Source organism: Orcinus orca, chromosome 1 (assembly GCF_937001465.1).
Source record: "Orcinus orca chromosome 1, mOrcOrc1.1, whole genome shotgun sequence".
Lineage (NCBI taxonomy): Eukaryota > Metazoa > Chordata > Mammalia > Artiodactyla > Delphinidae > Orcinus > Orcinus orca.
This window is the reverse complement of record NC_064559.1, coordinates 3,323,469-3,348,728: the sequence shown is the minus strand read 5'-3', so window position 1 is coordinate 3,348,728 and position 25,260 is coordinate 3,323,469. Positions and strand designations below refer to the sequence as shown.

Below are 25,260 nucleotides of genomic sequence, written 5' to 3'. Positions count from 1 at the left end.
CTCCCAATAAATATGTTTGAATACCCTTCGGGGAAAAATACCACTGGTTGACAGTACTGTACCAGTTTTCAGAGTCACACAGAATAGAAATATATTGATTCTGGGAAGTTCCCTCTGAAATTTTCCCTGAGATAATAGTACTTTTGAAGGAGAAACATTTTCTAATAATTTCTTCAAAATGAAAAAAAAAAAAAATCCAAACACTATACTATCAAAAGACCTTGCCTGAATCATAGCATACTTCACCTTAGTTTCCTTGCTAATGTTACACAAATTTGTGAGCTCTGATCTGGAGAGGGAAGCAGGGTAATCAGATGGAACGTTACATAATTAGGGTTATTCACTGAATGTAATACGATGCTCAGACAGGAAAGCATTCCGGGGGATCATGTAATTGCTAAAGGTGAAGGGCCATTGAGCAAGCTTGTATCCTCTCTTATCTTCCCTTGGGGTGGGGGTAGATGGGAGGAATGCAGGGGACAAAGAAGAAGTCATTTTTATTTCCTCCTTAATGATGTAAGGCAGGAAATTTGCGTGCCTCAGGTAAAGGTATTTTTTTTAGATAGCGGTCCTCACTCTGGGTTACTGCCTGTGATTAATCCATATTGTACCCATTCCCAAAGAACAAGAGAAGGTGCAATAGAAAACTTCAGATCAGAGTATGGTAAACTTTTTCTTTAAGGATCCAGATAATAAATATTTTACACTTTCCTATTTACTCTCTGCCACTGTAGCACAAAAACAGCTGTAAATAACACGTAAACAAGTGAGCATGGCTGTGTTCCCATATAACTTCATGAGCAATGAAATTTGAATTTCATATAATTTTCATGGGTCATGAAATATTACTCTTCTTTGATTTTTTCAACGATTTAAAAATGTAAAACTTATTCTTAGTTTGCAGATGCTACAAAAGCAGATGGCCCGCTGAACATGGGACATGCCATTTTCTGACCCTTACTATAGAAGTGGGAACACAAAGCACACACCAGTACAGGTCTACAGTAACTCCACCTGATCTCAGTATTAAAATTCATTGTCTGATGTATTTCAGTATCTTTATTAAGGAAACAAAAAGGGGAACTTTTACATTTATTGAGCACTAACTATATATACCATGCATTAAGCTAGGCACTTTACCTGAGTAAATTAGGTTAATTTTTACATACCTTATAACACTATGAGGTAGGTATATTCATTCCCATTTAAAGATGGAAAAACTGAGACTAAGTAGAGCTAATGGTAACGTGTTCAATGGTCACAAAGCCTTGAGTGCCAGACAGAAACCAGTTCTGACTGGCTCCATAGCAACCCTACTGAGAACCACTACATACTTTCTAATATTACAGTCTGCCTCCAAGCTGGGTAACTAATAAAGAGTAATGCTAAGTAGTTAATTGCTCATCTCTTGGAATCGCCAAGCTATTAAAGGGTTAATGGTTCAACTTATGTCTTGCAATAGGCCAATATTCTTTACATGGCAATATTAATAGCATATGTTCATTTTCCTGCTGGTACATTTGTGAAATTACCATACAAAATTATGACCAGAATGATAATCATTTCTTAAATGGAAAATTTTTTTTGAGAGGAGTTTTTTCCTGCCTTTCTGGGAGCTGTACTGGCTTCCATTTTAACAACTGGCCAATTATGAATTAGTATAAATGCAGTTTCATCTGTCTCAGCTTAAGACTTATCATAAGAAATTGCAGAGATAAGAATATGATGAATCTAGGGATGGAGTGGACTTGACTCTCTATTGAAATGACTCTTCAATGGCACTGACAGTTCTGGAAAACATGATTACACTGTATCACTTGAGAAATCTCTTTAGCTTCTAGATTTAGGAGAGTGACCCAAGGAAGTAGATGAAAAGTCAGCCAGAATTTGACAGAATAGATCAATGATCATTATTTGCTGAGTTTGTATATTTTTGTCTCACAGTTTCCTGACCCTCTTGGGCCAAATTCCAGGAGATATGGTGAATACTAGGAAGCTTGGAATTGAGCTTAAAGACAAACTCCTGCCTATTGCAAAATAGATGCTCTTCAGACCTAAGACCAGAAAGTACTGGCAAGTATGAAAATAAAACCTTCTAGATAATTTAAGTGTTTACAGCTACAAAGTACCAAATCTACAGAACACTGTAGAGAGGAGGAATTTAAATTCCCTACAATAATATTACATAAATAAAAAATACATACTAACATTCATTTTGAACAAAACATATAAATAAAAAGATTTATTAAACCCAAAGAATGGTTGCATCTCTGTGTGTGTGTGTGTGTGTCTGTTTGCACATAAGTAAAAATGGAATGGGATACAAGGATAAAAAGAAAAATGGAGCTGAAGGAATCAGGCTCCCTGACTTCAGACTATACTACAAAGCTACAGTAATCAAGACAGTATGATACTGGCCCAAAAAGAGAACTATAGATCAATGGAACAGAATAGAAAGCCCAGAGATAAACCCATGCACATATGGTCACCTTATTTTTGATAAAGGAGGCAAGAATATACAATGGAGAAAAGATAGCCTCTTCAATAAGTAGTGCTGGGAAAACTGGACAGCTACATATAAAAGAATGAAATTAGAACACTCCCTAACACCATACACAAAAATAAACTCAAAATGGATTAAACACCTAAATGTAAGGCCAGACACTATCAAACTCTTAGAGGAAAACATAGGCAGAACACTCTATGACGTAAGTCACAGCAAGATCCTTTTTGACCCACCTCCTAGAGAAATGGAAATAAAAACAAAAAGAAACAAATAGGACCTAATGAAACTTAAAAGCTTTTGCACAGCAAAGGAAACTGTAACCAAGATGGAAAGACAACCCACAGAATGGGAGAAAATATTTGCAAATGAAGCAACTGACAAAGGATTAATCTCCAAAATTTACAAGCAGCTCATGCAGCTCAATATCAAAAAAACAAACAACCCAATCCAAAAATGGGCAGAAGACCTAAATAGACATTTCTCCAAAGAAGATATACAGATTGCCAACAAACACATGAACGAAGGCTCAACATCATTAATCATTAGAGAAATGTAAACCGAAACTACAATGAGGTATCACCTCACACCAGTCAGACTGGCCATCATCACAAAATCTAGAAACAATAAATGCTGGAGAGGGTGTGGAGAAAAGGGAACACTCTTGCACTGTTGGTGGGAGTGTAAATTGATACAGCCACTATGGAGAACAGTATGGAGGTTCCTTAAAATACTAAAAATACAACTACCATACGACCCAGCAATCCCACTACTGGGCATATACTCTGAGAAAACCGTAATTCAAAAAGAGTCATGTATCACAATGTTTGTTGCAGCTCTATTTACAATAGCCAGGACATGGAAGCAATCTAAGTGTCCATCAACAGATGAATGGATAAAGAAGATGTGGCACGTATGTACAATGGAATATTACTCAGCCATAAAAAGAAACGAAACTGAGTTATTTGTAGTGAGGTAGATGGACCTAGAGTCTGTCATACAGAGTGAAGTAAGTCAGAAAGAGAAAAACAAATACCGTATGCTAACACATATATATGGAATCGAAAAAAAAATGGTCATGAAGGACCTAGGGGCAGGACGGGAATAAAGACCTACTAGAGAATGGACTTGAAGACACAGGGAGGGGGAAGGGTAAGCTGGGACAAAGTGAGAGATTGGCATAGACATATATACACTACCAAATGTAAAACCAGTAGCTAGTGGGAAGCAGCCACATAGCACAGGGAGATAGCTTGGTGCTTTGTGACCACCAAGAAGGGTGGGATAGGGAGGGTGGGAGGGAGGGAGACACAAGAGGGAAGAGTTATGGGGATACATATGTATAGCTGATTCGCCTTGTTATAAAGCAGAAACTAACACACCATTGTAAAGCAATTATACTCCAGTAAAGATGTTAATAAATTAATAAAAAGGAATAAGAGTGTGACTAACTCAATTCTGCTCTTGAGGATACGTCACTGGAAAAAAAAAGGGAATTATATCTTCCTAGAATCATGTCAGTTGAAGGGCATGTTTTTGCTGACAAAAAGAAGGTACCTATTAACATTTCATTAAGACCTAATACAAGCATTCACCACCTGATTGACAGATCCTAATACTTGGAAAAGGGAATATTGGCCCATACAAATTGTTCCCAAAGGAAAACTTGTGCCTTTTCTTTCTTGCAGTGTTAGAGTATTTATTATTATCATAGATTTTGGCAGCATGCGGAAATCAGTGTTCTTTAAAAATCCAGTCTCCACAAAAGACCTTAAATATCTATAAGCAAATAATAATACTTTCAGTTGTTAAGGGGTTTTAGTTTTCAAAGCACCTTCACCCATTTCAGCTTATTTGAGTAGCACAAAAATCCCATGAGCTAAGAAAGTTAGTATTATTCCTATTTATAAATGAGGTTATTGAGGTTCAAATAAGTTAAAAAAACATGCTCAAGACTCTTGGACAATGAATAAGTGGCAGGCGTGATCTAGAATTCCCTTGCAAATGTATTCCTTTATTTATATTCTCTCGTAGTGAAAAGCACAGCCACGTATATAGTTCCCCCAAACTGAGCCTGGTGTCTGCTGCTCTAATGCTTTTCTTCTAGATCTTTGGATGATTTGCTCTTCACCTCACTCAGATCTCTGATCACATGTTATCTCCTCAGAGCAGTCTCTCGTGACCATCCTGTCAAGATTACTGCCTCCCATCACTCTTTATCCCATAATGCTCCTTCATCTCCATCACCTACTCACCTAAGTCTGTATTATTCATTTGATTATTTGCTCTCCCACTAGAATATGACTCCAGGAGAGGAGAGAGTTAGTCTTTTTTGTATACCATTATATCACTTCTTGGAACAGTTTTTGATCTATAATAGGCATACATTAAATATTGTTGAGAATGAAAAAATGAACCTTAGATTCCTCTCTTTCCTTTATTTCTCTCATCCAGTAGGTCACCAGTTCTTGTAAATTATACGAGAATCTGTTCTCTTTCCATCCTTACTTTCACTGGTTCAGTTCAAACCCCCATCATTTCTTTTCTAAACTATTACCATATCTTCCCAATTGGTCTCCTCTTTTCAACTTGCCTTTCCCCAATCCATTCCCCACTTTGCTGCTAGGGTAATCTGTCAAAAACACGAATTTTATCACTTTTCTTTCTAAAGTATTCAATGGCTTCCTGTAGCCGTCAGGTTAAAATTCCAACTTTTTATCATGGTATGCAGGTCTCTTCATGTTTTGCTTATCCAGTCTCATCTTTCCCAACTCTTTCTCTCTGTTCCGATCATATTGAACCACTTACAGTTTCTAGAATTCACCATCTTCTTCTTCACTTCTGTGCCTTTATAAATGTCATTTCTTTAATGTGACTATTTATCAACTCTACTCTCCTGCAACTGCTTTACCTGGCTAACTCTTACCAGTTCTTCAAAACTCAGTATGCATGACATTCCTTTTCAGGAAGCTTACCTCAATTTTTATCCACATCCCCATCCTACCTTAAGATGCTCTGAGAACTCTCTTCTGCTCCCATACAACTCTCTTAAATCGATATCATAACACTTATCACCCTCTCTGGGAATCTATTTCCTTTCTCCCTCATTAGACATGAGAGCAAAGACCTAGTCTTATGCATCTTTAAATTTCCAACATGTAATACAGTGCTTTAAACAAAGTAACTAACCAATAAGTATTTGCTAAAAAAAAAAAAAAAAAATGAATATTCAGCCTCCTGCTCTAGAGCTTCTTCTGGAGTCATCTATGTAGTTTTGTTCAAATTATAGGACTATCAGAAAGAGATTGTTGAATACAAAAAAACTCAACAAGCTTAGTGTCTTGGAAAGACACATCCTTAAACATAATTAAAATGCAATAAGTACAAAGACTGAAGCATGAAAAGGGTACCTAACGCAGCTGGGGAAGAGGTTGCTGGGAGAGGTCAGGAAAATTTCCTAGAGTTGGTATCACTTGATCCTTAAAGGATTTACGGGGTCAGTTATATCTCAAAAAACTGGAAACAATTTTAAAAATAAAAAACTTCCCTCTTCTCAAAAAAAGAAAAAAAACCCACAGGATTATGGAGGTTGAGGTAGAAGAACTAAGAGGAAGAGTGGAGAGAGTATTTCAGGCACTGAACATGTACAAAGTCCCAACATGCAGTATCCAGGGATCAGCAAGAAGTTCAGAGTAACAGGATAACAGGAACCTAAGAACAAGGTAGTAAAGAGCAGTGAAGTGGATGAAGTGGAGAGGTTAACAGGAACCCGATAATGGGAGTGCTGTGGCAGGTGATGGAGAAATGTGAAGGACATTGAGATGGTTGGATATCATCCTTACAAGAATAGTCTGGGAGAGTACTGGGACAAGAGGGTAGTTGGAGAGAAGAGCCTAGGACAATAGAGATACAGAATATAAAATAAATTCAACAAGAAGTTTTAAGGCAATATAGACAAATTGGTGACTGACGATTTTTAGGGGTTGAGGGAAAAAGGAGTCATGTGGGGTTGCTAAATTTCTGCCTAGATGATTTGATGCATCATGGTGCCACCAAGAAAAATTTTAAATTCTATAAAGGGCATAGATTAAAAAGTGGGGGAAGTGAAGTGAAATTTAAGGGGCTATGAGATATCCAGGTGGACATAGTGAGTAGGTATACGTAAGTCCAACATTCAAGATAGCTTGGGTTTTCATTAGTATACAGGTATTAATATGTTGGAGAAGAGGAACATAACCCAAGAATTGAGTAGAAAGTGACAATTAAGGTTGGCTAAGGACAAAACTCTGGAGAATACCACCGCAAAAAGAGCAGACACAAAAAGAGGAATCACAAGGGAAAAGGTCAGACAGTAAGATACCGGGAGAAAACTCTGGCTTCCCAAAAGCCAAGAGAATAGAGTTTTAGGATGGGTGAGATCAGAAATGCTGAATGCTCCAAGTTTAATTTCCTTTGGTCTGACAATGTAGACATCATTGGCCAATTTGAGAGTCTTTTCCTTAGAGTAGTAGCCGGGAGGCTATATGAGAGAGGATTTTAGAGGGAATGAGTAATGTCAAGATAGTGGGGATAGTGAATGTAGAGTACTCTTTCCAGAAGAGGTGTAGTATGATAGATCAAAGGACACTAAAGGTCAAGGAAAGCGTTATTCAGATCACAAGAGACTTGAGCATTTTAGGTTGAAAATGAGAGAGTGGGAGAAACTGAGGTAGCAAGATCCTGGAGAAGAAGTTAAGTGCAGGGTCACCAATGGAAGGTGTGTTACCAACCTCTGAAACAAAAAGAAAAGACTTAAGGCTGGGTGTGGATATAGAAAATTCTGAAAAGATCTGGGGTGTTGGGGAATTACTCCTGAGGCCACAGGGTTTTTTTTGTTTTGTTTTTTGTTTTGATCATATGGAAGGACAGGACATCGGTGGAGGGTGAAAGGAGTTGAAGTTTGGAATAGTCACTGAGAGGAATAAGAGGGGGTTAATCAAAGGTATGTAAAAGGATTGGGAGACTGGGCTAAGGGCTCTGCTGAGCAAAAGGGTTGGGATTTTGCTGATCGATATGTTGGACAGATAGGAGTATAAATCAAGGAAGAATGCTGGTGAGATACAAACTCAGATGATTAACTTGGGATCCAGTCAGGTAGGAAGGGAAGAAAGTCAAGGAAAGGGCTGATAAAATTCAATCTACTGAGAGATAAAGGTATCAGAGACCTCAGCAACATCACTGAGTCGGTATAGTGCGAGTTGGAGTGTTCAAAAGCTGATATGGTGAGACGTGGAGGTCTGAGAGAAGGATACTGGAACGTAGCGCCTGTCAATATTGTGCAGATCAATTTTTGATTTCTATTTTGTAATATTAGATTGACAATAGGCAACTAAACATACCAATGTAAAGACAGTCTTTAAGAAGGAAAAAAAAAGCCACTTCATTCATCCAAAAGCCACCTAGGCACGTTTATTGTGTTTGCTTTAAACTTTCTTGTGTAATGAAATCACTGGCAAGTTACTTTACATAGTCTCCTATATAAGACTTCTGGTTCTTATCTCTATGGGCTTGCTGGAGGACCATTATTTAGCACTTCCCTTTCTGAACTCCTATTATGTCTATAATCCTAAACCAGTCAACTGGCCTTTAACTTGCTCTTCTTTGCAATGCAAATTATCCTAAGTAGTAGTGTGCTGATAAACGTTTAACATTCATTGAGCTGGGGACAGGAAAGTAGAGATGGTAGTGTGCCATTGCTTTACAACATTTGCTGTTTTCCATGGTACAAATATTTCTCTCATGGCTGATTTCAAACCAGCAAAGGGACATCTCTTAACATGGAGTTAGGAAAAGATACAGAGTTGCACACCATTATATAGCACTGTGTTCTTCAGGACATAAAACCCTCAAGAACATAGGTAATAGTAAAATGTAGTAAATATATAAGAAGTAATGAGTTTTGAGTATTTACTGCCTTTGCTTTCAATATAATTGATTTGTGAGCTTATTTTAATCATGGCAGAGTTTAACAATAAGTCGGCCAAATTCCAGACATGAGCTGGCTGCACCATACTGCTGATTTTATGTCTATATTTCTTGTCTTCCCACTTACATTTTAAGCATTTTAAGACAGGGGCCACGACTTAAACATATTTGTATTGTCCACAGTTCTTAACACATTCTGACTTAGTAAATATTTGTTGAATAATTGATACAGTTCTGGATTAAAGGCTGAACTACATTACCTTATACAGCTTTCTGGTTGCCATATAAACTGTTAGAATTACCCTGGTAAGTGTACTGGTAGTATTTGTTCTGTGGAAATCATGGTTGTAGGTTTGTATATCTTGCAAATAAAAATCCTTTCTCTGGATGTTGAAGCAGAATATATTTTTTCTATACCACCACGAGGACATATTATATTTGTATACGTTTTCACAATGTTTCTTTATGATTATGAATGTATCATGAATTGCCAACATAGTATAAAATCAAATTGGAAATAAGGTGGCATCTAGTTCTTAATTAAATGTTTCAGAAATGTATTCCTTTAAAATGCCAGAGTATAATCACTAGCTAGTTAATTATGTCACAAAAACATAGAAATGATATTTGTGGTGTCAGATGTGGTGTCAAGAAATGAAATTGTTTTTAAGGTACTGAAGAAAGTTTTTAAATCATCTCTCACTGTAATATGTTTTACACCAAGATAAACATTTTCACCTTTTTCTACGTAAGGGGAAATATGTGTTTTTCCTGAAGACTACAGCTTCCAGGAAAACTTAAGGTAGTCAGTCATCTGACTGACTGTGATATTCTCATCTTTCATTAAATTTATGTTATTCCATTGCTTAAATTAAAAGCCTTGGAATTTAAAGAAATTCTAGCTCTGTATGTGCAAAGGCTATCTTTTGTTTTCCATTTTTTTGTGAATTTCGCTAAAACTTCAAGAGGACCTAGGAGGTATCTATCACTTGTGTTTTGTTAGGGGGTCATATTTGTCTCTCTACCATTTTTCCCAGAACTTTTTAAAGTTGTACCCTAAATGCAAAGAGAAAAAGAAAGCAAGACTCTGTCTCATTTCAACTCACTGATTCTTTAAACAGAAAAACAAATTCAGAAGAAAATGATTACAATTGAGAAAGTATGTTTTAAGAATGGAATTGAATCACTAGGTAAGGGTTTTGCAGTTTTAAGTTTTTACCCATAGTGTTTTGTTGTATTTTATCCCATTTTTTCAGTTTTGACATATAATCGTAAGATGTTGAAACTGTATAACATGAGTTGATATATATACACATTGTGAAAGGATGCCCCTGAGTTAATCAACACATTCATCATCTCACATGTTTATTTTTTTTTTTTTTGGTGTGAACATTTACATTCTACTTTCTTAGCAAATTTCAATTATACAATACAGTGTTAACTATAGTCACTACGTTTTACATTAGATCCTCAGACATTTTATAGGTTTTATAAAAACCTATATGAAAGTTTACCAAACTTTTATGAACCTTTCCCTATGGAAAGGGAACCCTTTCCCTGGTGATGACTGTTCTACACTTTGTTTCTATGAGTTCTACTTTTTTTTGGATTTCACATATAAGTGATACCATGCAGTATTTGTCTTTCTCTGTCTGGTTTATTTCACTTAGCATAATGCCCTCCAGTTTCATCCTTAAAACAAAGTTTAAAGAAGATCTTTCGCTTCTTGTTGCAGCAAATCAGATTCTAATTTGTGGCTCAGTGCATTTTTTAATAGACAATTTTTTAAAAGCAGTTTTAGGTTCACAGAAAAATTGAGTGGAAATTACAGAGATTTTCCGTATGCTCCTGCCCTCCCACACATGCATAGCTTCCCCCATTATCTACATCTCTCACCAGAGTGGTACATTTGTTAGAATTGATGAACCTACACATTGACACATAATAATCGCACAAAGTCCACAGTTTACATTAGGGTTCACTCTTGGTGCTGTACATTCTGTGGGTTTGGACAAATGTATAATGACATGTGTCCACCATTATAGTATCATACAGAGTATTTTCAAGGCCCTAAAAATCCTCTGCGCCCTGCCTATTCAACCCTCCCTCCCCCTGCATCCCAGCAATCACTGATTTTTAATTGCCTATCCACAGTTTTGCCTTTTCCAGAACGTCATATAGTTAGAACCATGCAGTATGTAACCTTTTCAGATTGGCTTCTTTTACTTTGTAATATGCATTTAAGGTTCCTCCATGTCTTTTCATGGATAGCTTATTTCTTTTTAGTGCTTTTAGTGCTTTTTAGTGCTGGATCATATGGCAAGTATGTTTAGTTTTGTGAGAAACCGCCAAACTGTCTTCCAAGGTGGCTGTACCCACTTTGCATTCCCTCCAGCACTGAATGAGAGTTCCTATTGTTCCACATTCTTGTCAGCATTTGAGGTTGTCAGCGTTTTGGATTTTGGACATTCTAGTAGGTGTGTAATGATATCTCATTGTGATTTTAGTTTCCACTTCTCTAATGATGTGAAACATCTTTTCATATACTTATTGCCATCTGTATACCTTCTTTGGTGATGTGTCTGCTCATATCTTTTGCCCATTTTTTTAATCAGGTTGTTTGTTTTAGTGTTGAGTTTTAAGAGTTGTTTGTATATTTCCGATGACTGCCCTTTATCAGATATGTGTTTTGCAAATATTTTCTCCTAGTCTATGGCTTGTCTTTTTGTTCTCTTGACAGTGTCTTTTTCAGAGCAGAGTTTTTAATTTGAACGAAGTCCAGTTTATCAATGATTTCTCTCATGGAGTGGTATCTTAAAAGTCATTGCCAAACCCAATATCATATTTTCTTCCAGTTTTACAGCTTTGTATTTTATCTTTGGGTCTATGATCCATTTTGAGTTGTTTTCCTGTAACTGGTATAATGTCTGTGTCTAGATTGAGAGTTTTTATCAGGAATGGGTGCTGGATTTTGTCAAGTGCTTTTTCTGCATCTGTTGATGTGATCATGTGATTTCCTTCTTCTTTAGCCTTCCCTAAAGCAAGGACCCCAAGTTCCCTAAAGCAAGGATCCTAAAGCTTCCCTTTAGCTCCCTTGTGCCAACTTGGGGTCCTTGCTGCCATCACCAGCCCCAGGCATCCACTAATCTACTTTCTATTTCTATAAACTTTTCTGGGCATTTCCAACAAATGGGATTATTCAATATGCAGTGTTTTGTGTCTGGCTTCTGTCACTTAGCATAATGTTTTTGAGGTTTATCCATGCTGTAGAATGTATCTCTCTTAAAAAAATATAACAGCTGTTTTATAGTTACTATATATTCGTATACCCTTGCTATATATCAGTATAACTATTAATAAATATTTAACTAGGTAGAAAATAAGACTACACACTATTCAAACTCATCTGTCTATAAGAAAGCCATTTGGTGTATTTATTACACATGGAATATGATGGTTGTTCTACAGATACTCACAGGCTATTGTCTAGTCAATTGACCTGTAAGAATGATTTTTAAAGTATAAAGTTTTACCAATAGAACACTATTTGGAAAATATAGCTACACCAATATTGATTTACTTTAATAGAATATAGCAATAAAAAACAAAGGAGCAAAACTGCTTCTAGGAGGACATATCATGTTCAGATTTGCATGAGTAACTTCAACTTCCTCCTGAAAATCTAATTAATCTTGTTGAACAAATGGAATACTTAACATCTGAGATGTCTAAAAACCAGTTTAAAAGCTCCAAGGCTGCCATGGGTTTCAGGAAAACACCTGAAAGTCACAGAATGTTTATGCATATAAACAATTGTACTTACAAATTATCCTCAAGTCTCTTCAAGGATTCCAAAACTAATGAATGAACACTGTCTGCAGAGCAGGATCCAAAGCAATTTAGGGCTGAAATGTATCTAATTTTCATAACCCAGTCATTATGTAGCTTCCTTTTAACACTGAGAATTACAAGAAAAAAAGGGGGTTATGTTAGACTCACAAACACATCATGTTGAGTTTCTCTTTGGTATTTCACTTTTACTTTAACCAAATCGCAGCTCTGAGCTGTGGTAAAGCCTACATGTGTAACACTATCCTATGCATTATACTTTCAATTGTTTAACTATATGATCGTCATCATATTTTAAATGAAAAAATAAAAGTTTATCATCAGATTTTGAGCTATAGATTCAGAATTAGAGGAATAATCTAGAAGAAACCCAATCCAATATTGACATGATCATCCTTACCCTACTGAAAAAATTCTGATCATGCAAATGGAGGACTGTGTTTTATATTGTTTTTTATCTTGTATGAGTCAATTCATTTTCATATTTCCCATGAATACATTCAAAACTGAAGAACTAGGAAGTTTCTAACCCAGATCACTGGTAAAGCTGAGGCTAGGACAGCCTTCAAAGTCTTTGTCAAAGCCTTGCTCATCAGTACACAGGACATTTGAGGGAGAGGTTTAGCACTAGAGGCCAAAACTGCCATAAAATTCTTCTTGTCTTAACCTGGAAGAAGCCATCTTCATGGTATTTTATTTACTCATATTTTATAGTGTATTTGTTTCCTCATCCACAAACACTTATTGAGCACTTATTGTATCCCAGGTACCAAGGACATAAAGATGATTAAGGTAAAATCCTTATCACCAAGTTCCTTAGATTGTAGTTGAGAAATAGACATATTTATAACTCAAGGCAGGAAAGTTTGACAATATTGGATTAAACAGAGTGGGAGTCGGGGGAGATTTCTTTTTTCCATGCCAGATTGTGTTAAATTTTGAACTCTGGATACTGGCTAGTTCTTTCTTTAATTTCTACAATGTTTTGCTTCAACACTCGGCTTATATATATATATATACACTTTAGTCTCAAATAATTTGTCATGTATATAATGATCAGCTGCATGATTAAATCATCTACAAAAGAACCAGTATGAATTAGCATTCATTTAACTGTACTCACATTCTTCAAATTCCCCCAATCTCATTTCTAATATATCTGTCTAATGGAAGCAGAGATGGAAAACAGGCCATGGAATTTTCTGACATGTGATGCACATCTCAGTAAAGAGAAGATTCATGTCTCAGCATCTATTCTAAGAGCCTATCATAATTGGAATAAAGTGCTTGATAGTAAATAGAGCAGCACATCACATACTGGGAAACTCCCACATCAGAGTTTAATACTTTGGTGGAACTAAGTAATACTGCTAATATATGAAGGATGGAAAATGGAGCCAGATAAACATTGTGTCATTCTTAGGGTTTCAGCAATGGGCTAGTCTTAATTCCGTTGTAGCAATAGATGTAATGAGCTTTGAATTACATATTCTATCTCTGGAATAAAATATTTGCTATATTAATAACAAAATATAATCCTGTATTTTTCAAAGTTTTTTTCTTATTCTAAAAGGAAAATTTTGTTTGTACAAAATTTAGGAAGTAGAAAACCATAGAGAAGAAAAGAAAAATCACTTCTCTGAAGTTCCAAAGAGAATCATCATTAACCTTTTGGGATATTTACATTCAATATTTTTCTTTCTAAGTAGAAATACGCAGACATACAAATGGACACATATACATACTGACACGTATACATAAATAAAACTGGATTCAAGGTACATAAAAAAATAAGAAGTTTTTTACTTAATATTATATTATGAACATTTTCCATATTATTAAATATCTTTCAAAATATAATTTAATGGAGATGTATGGCATTCTCTAATATGGTTATACTATGATTTACTGAATGCCCTTAATGCCTTAAATATTTTTTAGGACTCTGACAAAAAATGAAATTTACATATAAATGTATTACACATGTATGGACATATTTATAAAATATGTAATTATATTTGTAGAATTTATATTATATCACACATTTATATAATACCTGAATTATTTATTTAAATGATTACTTATTTAAGTTAATCATTCCCCTATTGTTGGACACTAGATATTTTATTATTAGAAATAATGCTGTGATAATCATACTTATATTTTTAAACACATGGAGATCACAGGTCTCAATGTTTAAAAGTTTATTAAGACACCTGATGCATCTGCCCAAATTGCTTTCCAGAAGGGATTCAACTCATACTTCCACCACCAGCAGTATGCAAGAATGCCCATCTCACAACATCATACTCATTTTTAATCTGTTCTAATTTTATGTGAGAAGTTGTATATGATTATAAGTTGTACTTCTTTGATTAATAAAAAGGTTGTATTTAGTATAAAACTTGTATTTCTGCTAATAAAAGTAATATATGCCTTACTCTAAAAACTTCAAAAACACTACAATTATAAAGCAGACAATAGAAATCACCCATAACCTCATCAGTTGGAAACTGTTCTTAGCATTCTTGCCTGATGATCAGTTTGAAATGTTTATTGACTGCTGTGTGGGCATGTGAGTGAATTAACTGTTCATCGTCTTTGTCAGTTTTTATCTTGAGAAATTATTGTTTTTTAATTGAATTCTAAAACCTATTAAAGATTATTAACCAACTGTCTGTCATATTTGTTATATATATTTATCCCAGTTTGTTATTTACTTTCAAATGTTATCTTTTGATGTGTATAGTCAAATCTATCAAACTTTTTCTTTGAATTCTGTATCCATTGCTTTTATGTTTAGAATTGTCTTCCATATTTAAGTACTAGTAAACAGCCATGTATGTCTTTTATATTTTATTCATGATTTAATTTTTCACTGAATTCATTCAAGTACCTATAGATTTTCATTGTCAGTAGCACTTAAAATAGGAATTTCAGTTGCTAATTTTCCTGTCTGTCTTCCCTATTATACCAGAAGTTCCTTGAGGTAAAAAACATTTCTTTTTCAGCTTTGTATTTAAAATCTCTACCATGGGGTCTGGCATATTATTTTCACTACATAAATACTTGAACAATGTCTATATTAAAACAATTGGATTATTCCCGTAATACCCTTACCTTTTAAAGTTCTTTGAGTCTAACACCTGATATTGTAATTTTTTTTTGGATTTTGTCTGCTTGAGTCCAAAGTCATCACTATTTACTGTGAATTTGTTCACAAAACCACCGTCGTCCCCCAAGAGGATGTCATCTTGGCAGAGCTGGTCAGGCAGAGACACTACACACACACAGAGGAGGCAATGATCCATAGGTTTTATGACAAAATAGTTTTCCTAGAAACAGAAGAACACTTTTAATAAGTTATCGTGTTGCTCTAAATATCTAAATATTAAATTTAAATATTGCTCTTATTATTTGATAAGATTTTACTTTCTGATGTTTCTCATTTTAGATATTCCCACTGTTAAAGGAACTTGAAAGAAACAAAGTTAACTAAGTAGAAGTTAACGAATGAACTTCTCACTTTGAGCCCAACATTGTGCTTTTGGGTGTTTTGTGGGGAAAAAGTGTGAAGTACCTGTCTCTAGCTCAATAAATAATGAGATTTTCTGATGTATTACTGTGAACATTCCTTTCTTGAATTCGTAAGGCAATATTAACAGGAAGCATTAAAAAGTTGAGGTGTTAAAAGACCATTGAAATTAAAATGGATGGTAAATAGGAAATCTAATATCAAAGTCCCAATTACTTTACAAGGAGAAAAATATCCTAACGTCTACATTTATCCAAAAATATTCAGCAAGCATTTATCAAGCTGACTCTATACTATTGAACTGGGTTCACTAAGCTATATGGCCATTGTTTTCCTGGAGCTTAATTTCTACCTAAGGAGAAGAAAAAAGTATTTAAAAATTTTTAAATTTGTTTTGTTTCCTATAGAATAAGTGAGACTTGAGCATATTTAGAGGTTCATTCAGTCTTTCAACAAATATTTATTGAGCACCTACAACATGGCAAGAACCATTCTAGGCATGGGCTTATGGTGATGAACAAAAATTTCTGACTTTGTGGAGCTACTGTCCTAGTCGGGGGAGACAGATGAATTAAACAGATAATTCCAGATAATGGGATGTGCACTTAAAAACATAAGCCAGAGCGCTGTGATAAAGAGTGACTTAAGAGGTCATTTTGGGTCCCATGGTCAGGGAAGGTGACCTTGGATCTGGGACCTGAATTGGTTGAGAGGAAGATTCAGAAGAGGTTGAAAAGAAGGATCCTAGGAGAAGAGATTAATGTCAAAAAAGATAGAAAGGGAAAAGGCTATGGAGTCTTGTCCTGGACAAGGCAGGAGGGTTTGGGGGGGTGTCAGATACAGGGAGTGTCAGATATTTTGTCTTTAGAGAGAGGAAGGAAGAAAGAAAGGAAGTAGTGTTGTATTGTGAGTTAAAGCTGTAGGTGGAGGGCTGGAATTTGAAAGAGGACAAGCCTTTCAGACTCAGTATTCTCAGAAACAGGAAGAAGTTCACCTGTCGAAAGGGCAAGGGCTTGAGAAGAATAATGGAATTTGGAATACTTGCCAGGAGTGGGAAAGTGAGTTGGCAAGAATCAGAAAGAGATTGATAAATGCCCCTGAGTGCTCAGGTGAGTCTGCAGACCCTGAATTTGTAGTGATGACAAATAGTGTGGCTCTGAGTTTTTCTCTAGCAGTGCTTAGCCACTGCAAAGGAGCAAAGAAGGGCTATAGCATCTATCCGAGATTCAAGTTTTGAAGGACAGAGATTTAAGAGATGATCCATCCAGGAGGTAATGTGAGAAGGGAAAGAGGGAAGAAGCAGGGGTACTGAAGAGTGGAAGAAGATGCTTTCAATGAACTGGAGGCTTCTATGAGATTGAAAAGCAAGAGTGAAAACAGGAGAGAGCGGGAAGGAAAAGAAGTTGTAATCAAACTATACGACATGAGATAGTGACACATCACATAATAAAATACATTAAGCAAACAGCTGCCTTCTTTAAAATCATCTTGGTATAATTAGTTGGCCAATATTGTAGACAAGAATAGGAAGTTTACTATTTTACTGAGACTAGTATGGCACAGAGGAAGGTTAAATTATTTGTTAATCCTACATGTCCTTCAAAGTCAGCCTGCTTCCTGAGGACGTTTTTATAATAACCCCAATGCTTAGTGATCACTCCTCTCCCTGAGTACCTGTTCTTTTTTACTTTACATTTTTGCTATACCATTATATTATATATTATGTTTGTTTGTGAGTATCTTCAAGACTGAGTTTTGTTTGAGTGTAGGGAACATGTTCATTACTTCTATATGTCTACAGATGCTCAATAAATATTGTAAATTGGTTAAGTGGTAACATATCACTAACCGAGGAGATTAACATTAACATCTGCCCATTCGATTTTTTGCCAGGATTATGCATTTGATTTTAGTAGTTTTCTTGCCAAATGAAGCTGGACTGAAGAGAAAGGCTTTGAACTGGTTAACATGAGTATAACCAAAAAGATAATACGTGGATTCAGAGAAAGGTATAAAAGAAGAAAGGAACTAATCATTCTCTCTCAAAAACAAAACAAATTAAACATACACTAAATGGAAAGAATGTTCCCTTTTAATTAAGACTCACAGAATATTGATGCTGGACTTGATTATCTTAGTTAAACTCCCTCATTTTATATATGAGGAAACTGATGTTCAATAGAGAAAGTGTGTTGCTCATTTCCTCCCAGTATGGAAAAGACAATCCAATTTCTTTGAGTATCTCTTGGCACAGTACCTGGCTGCTCCCTTGAGCTTTATGATCCCAGACAATAATGGTCCTTTCAGTAGTAGCTACAATTCGTTTCAGCTGAGAGAGGTAATCACAACCTGTAATCCAGGAGGTATCCTGATAGAAAAGCATAGGATTGGCATGTTGTGTTTTGGAGTATATTGTGTTTTGTTTTATCACACAATGGTGGCTACTAAAAGAGCAGATTACTTACATTAAAAGCCCCATTTTGCCCCCTTATTTGCAGAGGAGCCACACAAGGTCTCTTCTTCAAGGTCCTGAGAAGAAGCTTCCATCTTTTTCCCTTTCACCCTCAGCCTGAGTTTCTCAGAACCATCATCTGGAGAATGACACAGCTAGAGCCTGGCACAGCTCTCTAGAAGCACACAGCCACTGACCAAGCAGTCATCTTTATGCACTGTTCTTTTACATGAGAACACTTCTGCACAGGAGCTCAGTGGGACTAGATTTAGGGCACCGATTAAGTGAGTTTTCTGGCCCTGTCCTCATGCTTAAATTTTTTAGCTGGAAAAGACCTTGGTGGTCATCTGGTCAGTGATCAAGTTGAGGTCAGTGAGTCTGCCTTGTGCTTTCCTAAAGTCACCAGATTGGCATGGCTAGGATCCATAATATCTCTGACAACACACTACTTTACGAGAACAATGGCTCCCACTCGTGAGTGTCTTCTGTGCCAGAAACTGCTGCCTGTGTTTCAGGCATGCCCTTGAACTTTCTGTAAAACCCGTTAGGAATTTTAAGAAAGTTTAAGAAATGGAGGCTCAGAGACTCCTCTGCTTGGCACCCTCAGTGCATTTCAGTGCATACAAGCAGGGTGAAAGTCAATCCTTCTCCATCTCTCATAAAGCCACGGTGGGATTCTGAGAGCAATTCACCATAGCTTTACAATATCTGCCACAAGATTACTGTTCCAGTTAGCAATATGGATTAAATAAATTACAATATTGCACTCAAGTTTTTTAATGCTGTTTTCAAGTTTAGAATAAAATGTTTTCAAATAATTTTCACTGGCTATTTCCTTGTTCTCACAACATGGGTTTTGTCTGTCTTTCACTTTCCTCAATAGTGAGCACTTAGAAAAACAGGCGAAGATTTTAAATTGAAGCTTCCAAGGAATAGTCAGCTTCCAAGCAATTCTCTACCATCAAATTAACTCAGAAAGCAAGGTCTGTGTCCTCTTTGCTGTTGCTGAAGCTTTAGTTTGGATCCTAGTCAATAAAGATAAAGCTACAGTCTATGAGAACCTCTTATTCTCAGAGTGTATTCAGGCTCTTCATTGAGATTTTGATTAGTTATGGAGGAACCATCATCAATCAGTTTAACTTAATTAGGAATTTTTTTAAAGTACTTACTGTAACATTGGTGCTGGTCTGAACTCTCATCTATAAGAAAAAGGAAGAGAATAATGATCCCCAGCTGGCACTACAATTAAAGATGAAAATGCTGGCTCTAAGGCAACACGGTACCTCCTTGGTTAACCTCACTTGTCATTTCTACCTTCTGTTAGTCTCCTTGTTCCTTCTGCCTCTGAAAAATCTAGCTGTAATCTAGCTCTGTAAAATAATGCACTGTTTGCTTTGGGCAAGTTTATGTTTCCGTGGCTTGTCTTTAAGCCTGGTCACTATGCTCTTAGGCTTAAACTTTATTAGTTATTTGTTCCTTCTATTTGCAAACTGCCTCACATTCTTTAGCTATTCAGAGCAACCTTTGATAACAAAAATTGGGACTGCAAAATAATACTAACAGCAATGGCAAGAACGGTAAACAGGTCAATATGGATATAGATTGATACAGAAAAAAAAAACTTTTCATTTGAGTTATCTCTCAAGTTACTGAGATTTAAGAACATTCTATCCAGTGGGCTTTCTCTTTTATTCAATAAATATGTATTGAATGAATATCATATCCTAAGTACTATGCTGGCTGAGAATCATAGATTTATCCAAGCAGAGCTAGTATGTATTACTTGAGCAGCCTCTTATACCCTTAAAGCATGTTAAATGCTCCCAAGGTAAAGGTTAGTGTCTGAAATATATTAATGACCTAGTTTCTTTTGCATGCTCTAATGGTCTTGGGGAAAGTCTAGAAAATGGCTGCCCAGAAGGATGGCTCATGTGAAAAGGAGAAAAAGTAAATCGAGATTACTAAAACTGCTAGTTCTGGTCATCACAGACTGTCTTTCATCTGAAGAGTTCAAAAATGCTTTTCCAACCGGGACTTTTTTCTAGATGGAAAAAATAAAGGGCTCAAAGAAATTCCTCCTCTATTTCTCTATCTCTATCTTTAGTGGAAGTCACTTGTTTAAAATTCTCTTATCTGCTCTAAAATTTTTATAATCCTTATATATCTTCTGAATTTTCTAAATCTAGCCTTTTTGTAGGAACTTTCATTAATGACATTTACAGTCTACATCACCAAGCCCTCCAGCGAGCACCATGAAAATCCTTAAATGTATTTATTCTACCTCAGATAGAGCCTAAACTGTGGGTGTAAGACATTTTGCATTATTAACGGCTATCTTTTAATAAATTACTCCTGTGACCTACCCTGCCAAATTACTTTTCTCACAGAATGTACCATCCTATTTTTAAGGCATGCAGCGTTCAAAATACTATTTATTCCTGGAGTACCAAATCTTTAAATAGAAACAGGTGGTGAGCATCTGCATGTTCGTGAGTACACATGTGTGCGCCTATAAGCATGTGTGAGTGAGTGTGTGTGTGAGTGTGAGGGAGAGAGGGAGAGAGAGAGACATATCTGGAAATATGATAATGTCCTCTCACTTATTTCACATAATCCTGAACTATTTCATTATGAAGACCACAATTTCCCTCCTCACTCTTTTTCTTTAGATACCATGTTAGTTCTATTTTTGAGGAAATAAAGGTAAAAAATGAGAAGGGAATTAATGCATCGAGAAAAGAGTGATCAAGGAAGGTTTTCACACTTCAATGAGGCAAATCCATTTTTATTTTCACATTATTTGTTCATAATTGTAATTGCCAACATTTATTAAGTGCTTACAATGATGTTAAGTGCTTTATGTTGATTAACTCATGTAAACAGCACAACTAGGTAGGGAGGGATATTCTCTGGTTTGGATGAGGAGGAACTGGGGCCTGGATATGAAAAGTAACATGCACAGCTGGCAGTGTGGAGGCAAAGCCAGTCTCCACGCCCATGCTCAGAATCTCCTGCTGCACCTCTGGGTGCAGGCCACCCTCTCTGACACGATCTGGCTGCCTATGATGGAAACCACTGAAAGGCTGAAAATTATTGTTGAAATTTTAATCATGTGATGATTATTTTAAATATATTTTATTTGTATAAAGCTTGCCTCTACTTGGAAATAAACTAATAATTGGACCAATTTTTTGATATTTAACACCAAACATTTATTTTCATGGTGAAATATGATATAGATGATATCATCTTACATTCCATGAAAATCTCTCATATTTTGAAAATAGAAGTCCAAAACATAAATTTAGAAAGAAATGACAATAATAGCAATGCCTTAAAATGTTTCCAACATTCATTATCTCATTTGAAATTCACTACAATCCTCTGAGGGAGAGGAGACTGATCCTATTGTCTTCATTTTACAGATATGAAAAAAAGAGACGTGAAAATATACAAGTTGGCTCATTAAGTTCCCTACTTAACATCTAGGCTGTTAAAATAGAGGAGCTAGAATTTGAGCCTTGTTTTTAACTTCAAGTACAAGGTTCTTGTTGGGACCTTTTATTACTTGGTAGTATTATGACAAAATCACTTGGCTTGTGAGTGTTTATGATGTTATCTGAGAAATTATCCAGGATCATCCTTAATTATGCTGATGCCACATGGTTCAATATGACACCCCAAGGAACAATGTCAAATGCAGTTACCAAAACCTCAAAAACTGCTGTGGGGTTCAGCGAGCTCCTCGTTTTAGTAATACTTGGTTGTTGTTTTTTCTGGAATAACTGAAATATGGCTATGGTTTCTGCTGCATCTGATACATAGGCATAATGCATAGACAAAACAAAAGAGAGGAAGGAAGGAAGAAAGGAGGGAGGAAGGAATCCAAGCTTTCAAATTACCTGGCTATTAAAGACTGTTATCAATCCTTTCTGAGAAGCTGTTACTAGTAAATCCAACTGAGGAATCTTGACAATGCACTTAATCACATCGCGTCTTCTACTACCTGTTGATGGCACAACACTCGTTTCAACTCCTAGCAGTAAAGATCCTAAAAGTCACTTGTTAGTTTTATTTAAAAAAAAGAGAAAGGAAGCAACCAACTTTTTGCTAGAAAGGCTTTAGTTACTTAAAAATTAAAGTGGAATAAAACCAAAAAATGAATAACTATTGCTTTTTAATTATCCTTAGAGATAGTAATCTGACGTTATAGTGCTTTCCAACTAAACATGGTGCATGAATTCCCAGAGAAAATGTAAGATCATACCCCATCCCACCTCCACGTGTACATTTCAGAGAATGAGTTTTCCAAATGTCTTTTAGAATCATTTCTATTTTAAGATCTTCACATCTCAGGAGCTCTTTCTTTGAACTATCACCATGTGATTTACACAGAATAAAAACCTAATACTATCTCAGGCTTTCCAGTACAAAAGAATGAAACTACTTTAATACTGTTTTTAAGGCTTTTTTTTTCTTTTTTTTACTTTATGCATTTTGAAAAAAACACTTTCAAGTTTCTTTGCCTATGTGCTGAATGATAAAGCCACACATACTGGGCCTCTTCCCAGGATGATTTAAATCAAGTTTTTATAATTGTAAATTCTTAGAGAGGAAAAGCAAGTGGACAAATCTCACACTCCAGTATTATCCCCCTAATTCATGCATTCTCAACAGAGAAATTATTGCTCCCAAAGGGGTACAAATTGGTTCTTGGGCAGGGGGTGGCGGTGGCGGTGGTGTGTGAATGAGTTTTACTCTCTGTGTCAAAAGCTCAGATATACATACAGTACATAGACTGATATACAGTATATCTGAGGTATTAAAATGTCTAGGGGTCAGGGGGAAGGAGGTTGAGAGGGGATTTGGGATGAGATTAGAAAAGAAGGTCCAAAAGATTCCTTGGAGGGGTCAATAATGAAAAAACAGGCACAGAATATTATTTTATTCCAAGCCACCATCATTCTCTCTGCTTCAACTCCTTCCCCACTATAGACCACTTTTATCACAGAAGCCAGAACATTTGAAGGGTAACTCAGGCCAGGCCTCTCTCCTCTCTGCAGCCTTCTCACAGCTTTCTGTCTCACTCAGAAGTCTTTAGCATGTCCACAAGTCCTTGGACATCTGTGCCTATGCCACTGTTGCCTCTCTAACCTCATATTCTACTACTGTCCCCCTACCACTCCACTCCAGCATGAAGTGTGTGGTTCGCTCTCATATCTCCTTCAGGTTTTCCCCAACTACCCTATTTAAAATCTCTCCAAACCAGCTTCTTCCCACACTCCTGTTTTATTTTTCTCCACAGTCTGCCTACTTTATTATTTTTTCTGTAGCACTTAATTTACTTGTTTGATTTTTTTATTGTCTATCTCTCCCCATTAGAATGTAGACTCCATGACGTCAGGGATTTATGATTGTTTGTTCATTGCTGTATCCCCAGCACTTAGAAAGTTACTCGGCCCACAAAGTAGACCTTAACGATTATTTGCTGAGTGAATAAACAAGTTACAGAACCCAACTGCTATCTATAAAGATGCTTTCAAAGTTCTAATTTAGGATGCCAGCAACATATTTCCCTTACTCACTGGCCACTCTTCACTCAGTGATGACAGAAGCAGGGATAGCTCCCTTGCTTCTGTTCTTTGATGATAGTTCCCATGGAGGGACCCAGAGGTTAGGCTCTGGTGAGGCCTATGGTTGGGCTAAGGAAGGGTCAAAAACAAGGGTGGGTTTTGCTCACAAAGGACTGGGTTTTTTTTTTTTTCTTTTAAGGAACACCAGATTTGACCTAGACTATGCCCTTCATCTCAGAATTTGCTATGAAATGCTGGAGGACGGGGCAGATTCCAGGGTTTGCCTTTCCTCACCTTGGACTTCTTCCTCCCTGTAGGGAAGAAAGGAAAGAAAACCCAAGTTGTCAATAGTGGAGAGGGAAATGAGTTCCTGGGGTCCAGTTTCAAATTTTAAAACAAATGACATATGTAAACTGGAGACCTCTTAATCTGAGGTAACACTCCTCTGTGATTGGCACAAATTTACAGTTTTAGAGGTGTAGGGTTAAACCTCCATAAGATAATTAAGGGTGAGGACATGGGAAAGACTTCTAATAAGTGAAAACTTGAAAATTCAATTTTAAGAATATTTATTTTTAAAAATATGATCCATTTGGTACCAAAGCATGCATTATTGAGGTGACATTGTAGAGAGCTTTAACTTAAGATCTGAACCTCTTCAGGAAAATGGGAATTTCCCTCCCTATCATACCTTACTTAGTGTCCTTCAGAGCAATGATATTTCCAACTCAACTGCAAGTTTCTTCTGATATTGCATTCGAAACTGTCACTCCCCTTTCTTGTTATAAAGTATTGATCAAGTAAATAAGATGAAAAATGGTTTAATGGAAATGTTATAGTCCCAATATTTATTTTTGAGAAAATATTAAAACCCACATTAATCTGTTAGGGAAATTTAAATTATCACCTGAAATTACAACTCGTTGTTTTCTAGAAACGAGGAAAACCAAATTTTCTTCATCCATTTGCGAAGTAAGAGAATCTTCTTCAGAGGAGAAGTATCCAAAGATCTAAAATCCCAAACAACACATATAAACATGCACAATATCTCAGAAATGGCTGTAAAGTAAGAGATTTAATGTTGGTTGAATTTGAAGTCTTAATTTGGACTAACAATCAACAGCTTGATTTATAAATATCAAGGGGTTCTGATATAAATATCAGAAGGCAGTTTAATGTATTCAACATACCGCATGCTGCTGGTGCATGATTTTTGAGCAGTCATTGATTTTTCCCTCCAATAGATAAACTGATGTACTCGTCTGGTGTCCTTGCTCAGACTGATAGTTCAATTAGGAGATGGCACTTGTTTGGAAATCAAATCAGCCTCCATCAGACAGGGTCTCAGCTGAAAATCCTGACAATGAATTTGGCCACTCTCAAA

The 25,260-nt window shown here is 36.1% G+C and overlaps 1 protein-coding gene across 2 annotated transcripts in view; it reads right to left on the bottom strand.

Moving 5' to 3' along the window:
* The window catches only part of WDR64 (WD repeat domain 64), a 150,160-nt gene that overhangs the window by 101,535 nt on the left and 23,365 nt on the right, over positions 1-25,260 (bottom strand). The window contains exons 3-8 of one of the 2 annotated variants that reach the window (XM_033412389.2): positions 24,784-24,886; positions 22,206-22,309; positions 19,473-19,502; positions 18,109-18,219; positions 15,437-15,651; positions 12,291-12,425 (exon numbers count right to left, since the gene is read on the bottom strand). In XM_033412389.2, the coding sequence (XP_033268280.1) occupies positions 12,291-12,425; positions 15,437-15,651; positions 18,109-18,219; positions 19,473-19,502; positions 22,206-22,309; positions 24,784-24,886 (698 nt within the window). The remainder of the gene's footprint in view (positions 1-12,290; positions 12,426-15,436; positions 15,652-18,108; positions 18,220-19,472; positions 19,503-22,205; positions 22,310-24,783; positions 24,887-25,260) is intronic. The other variant, XM_004283489.2, reaches the window with a different exon arrangement.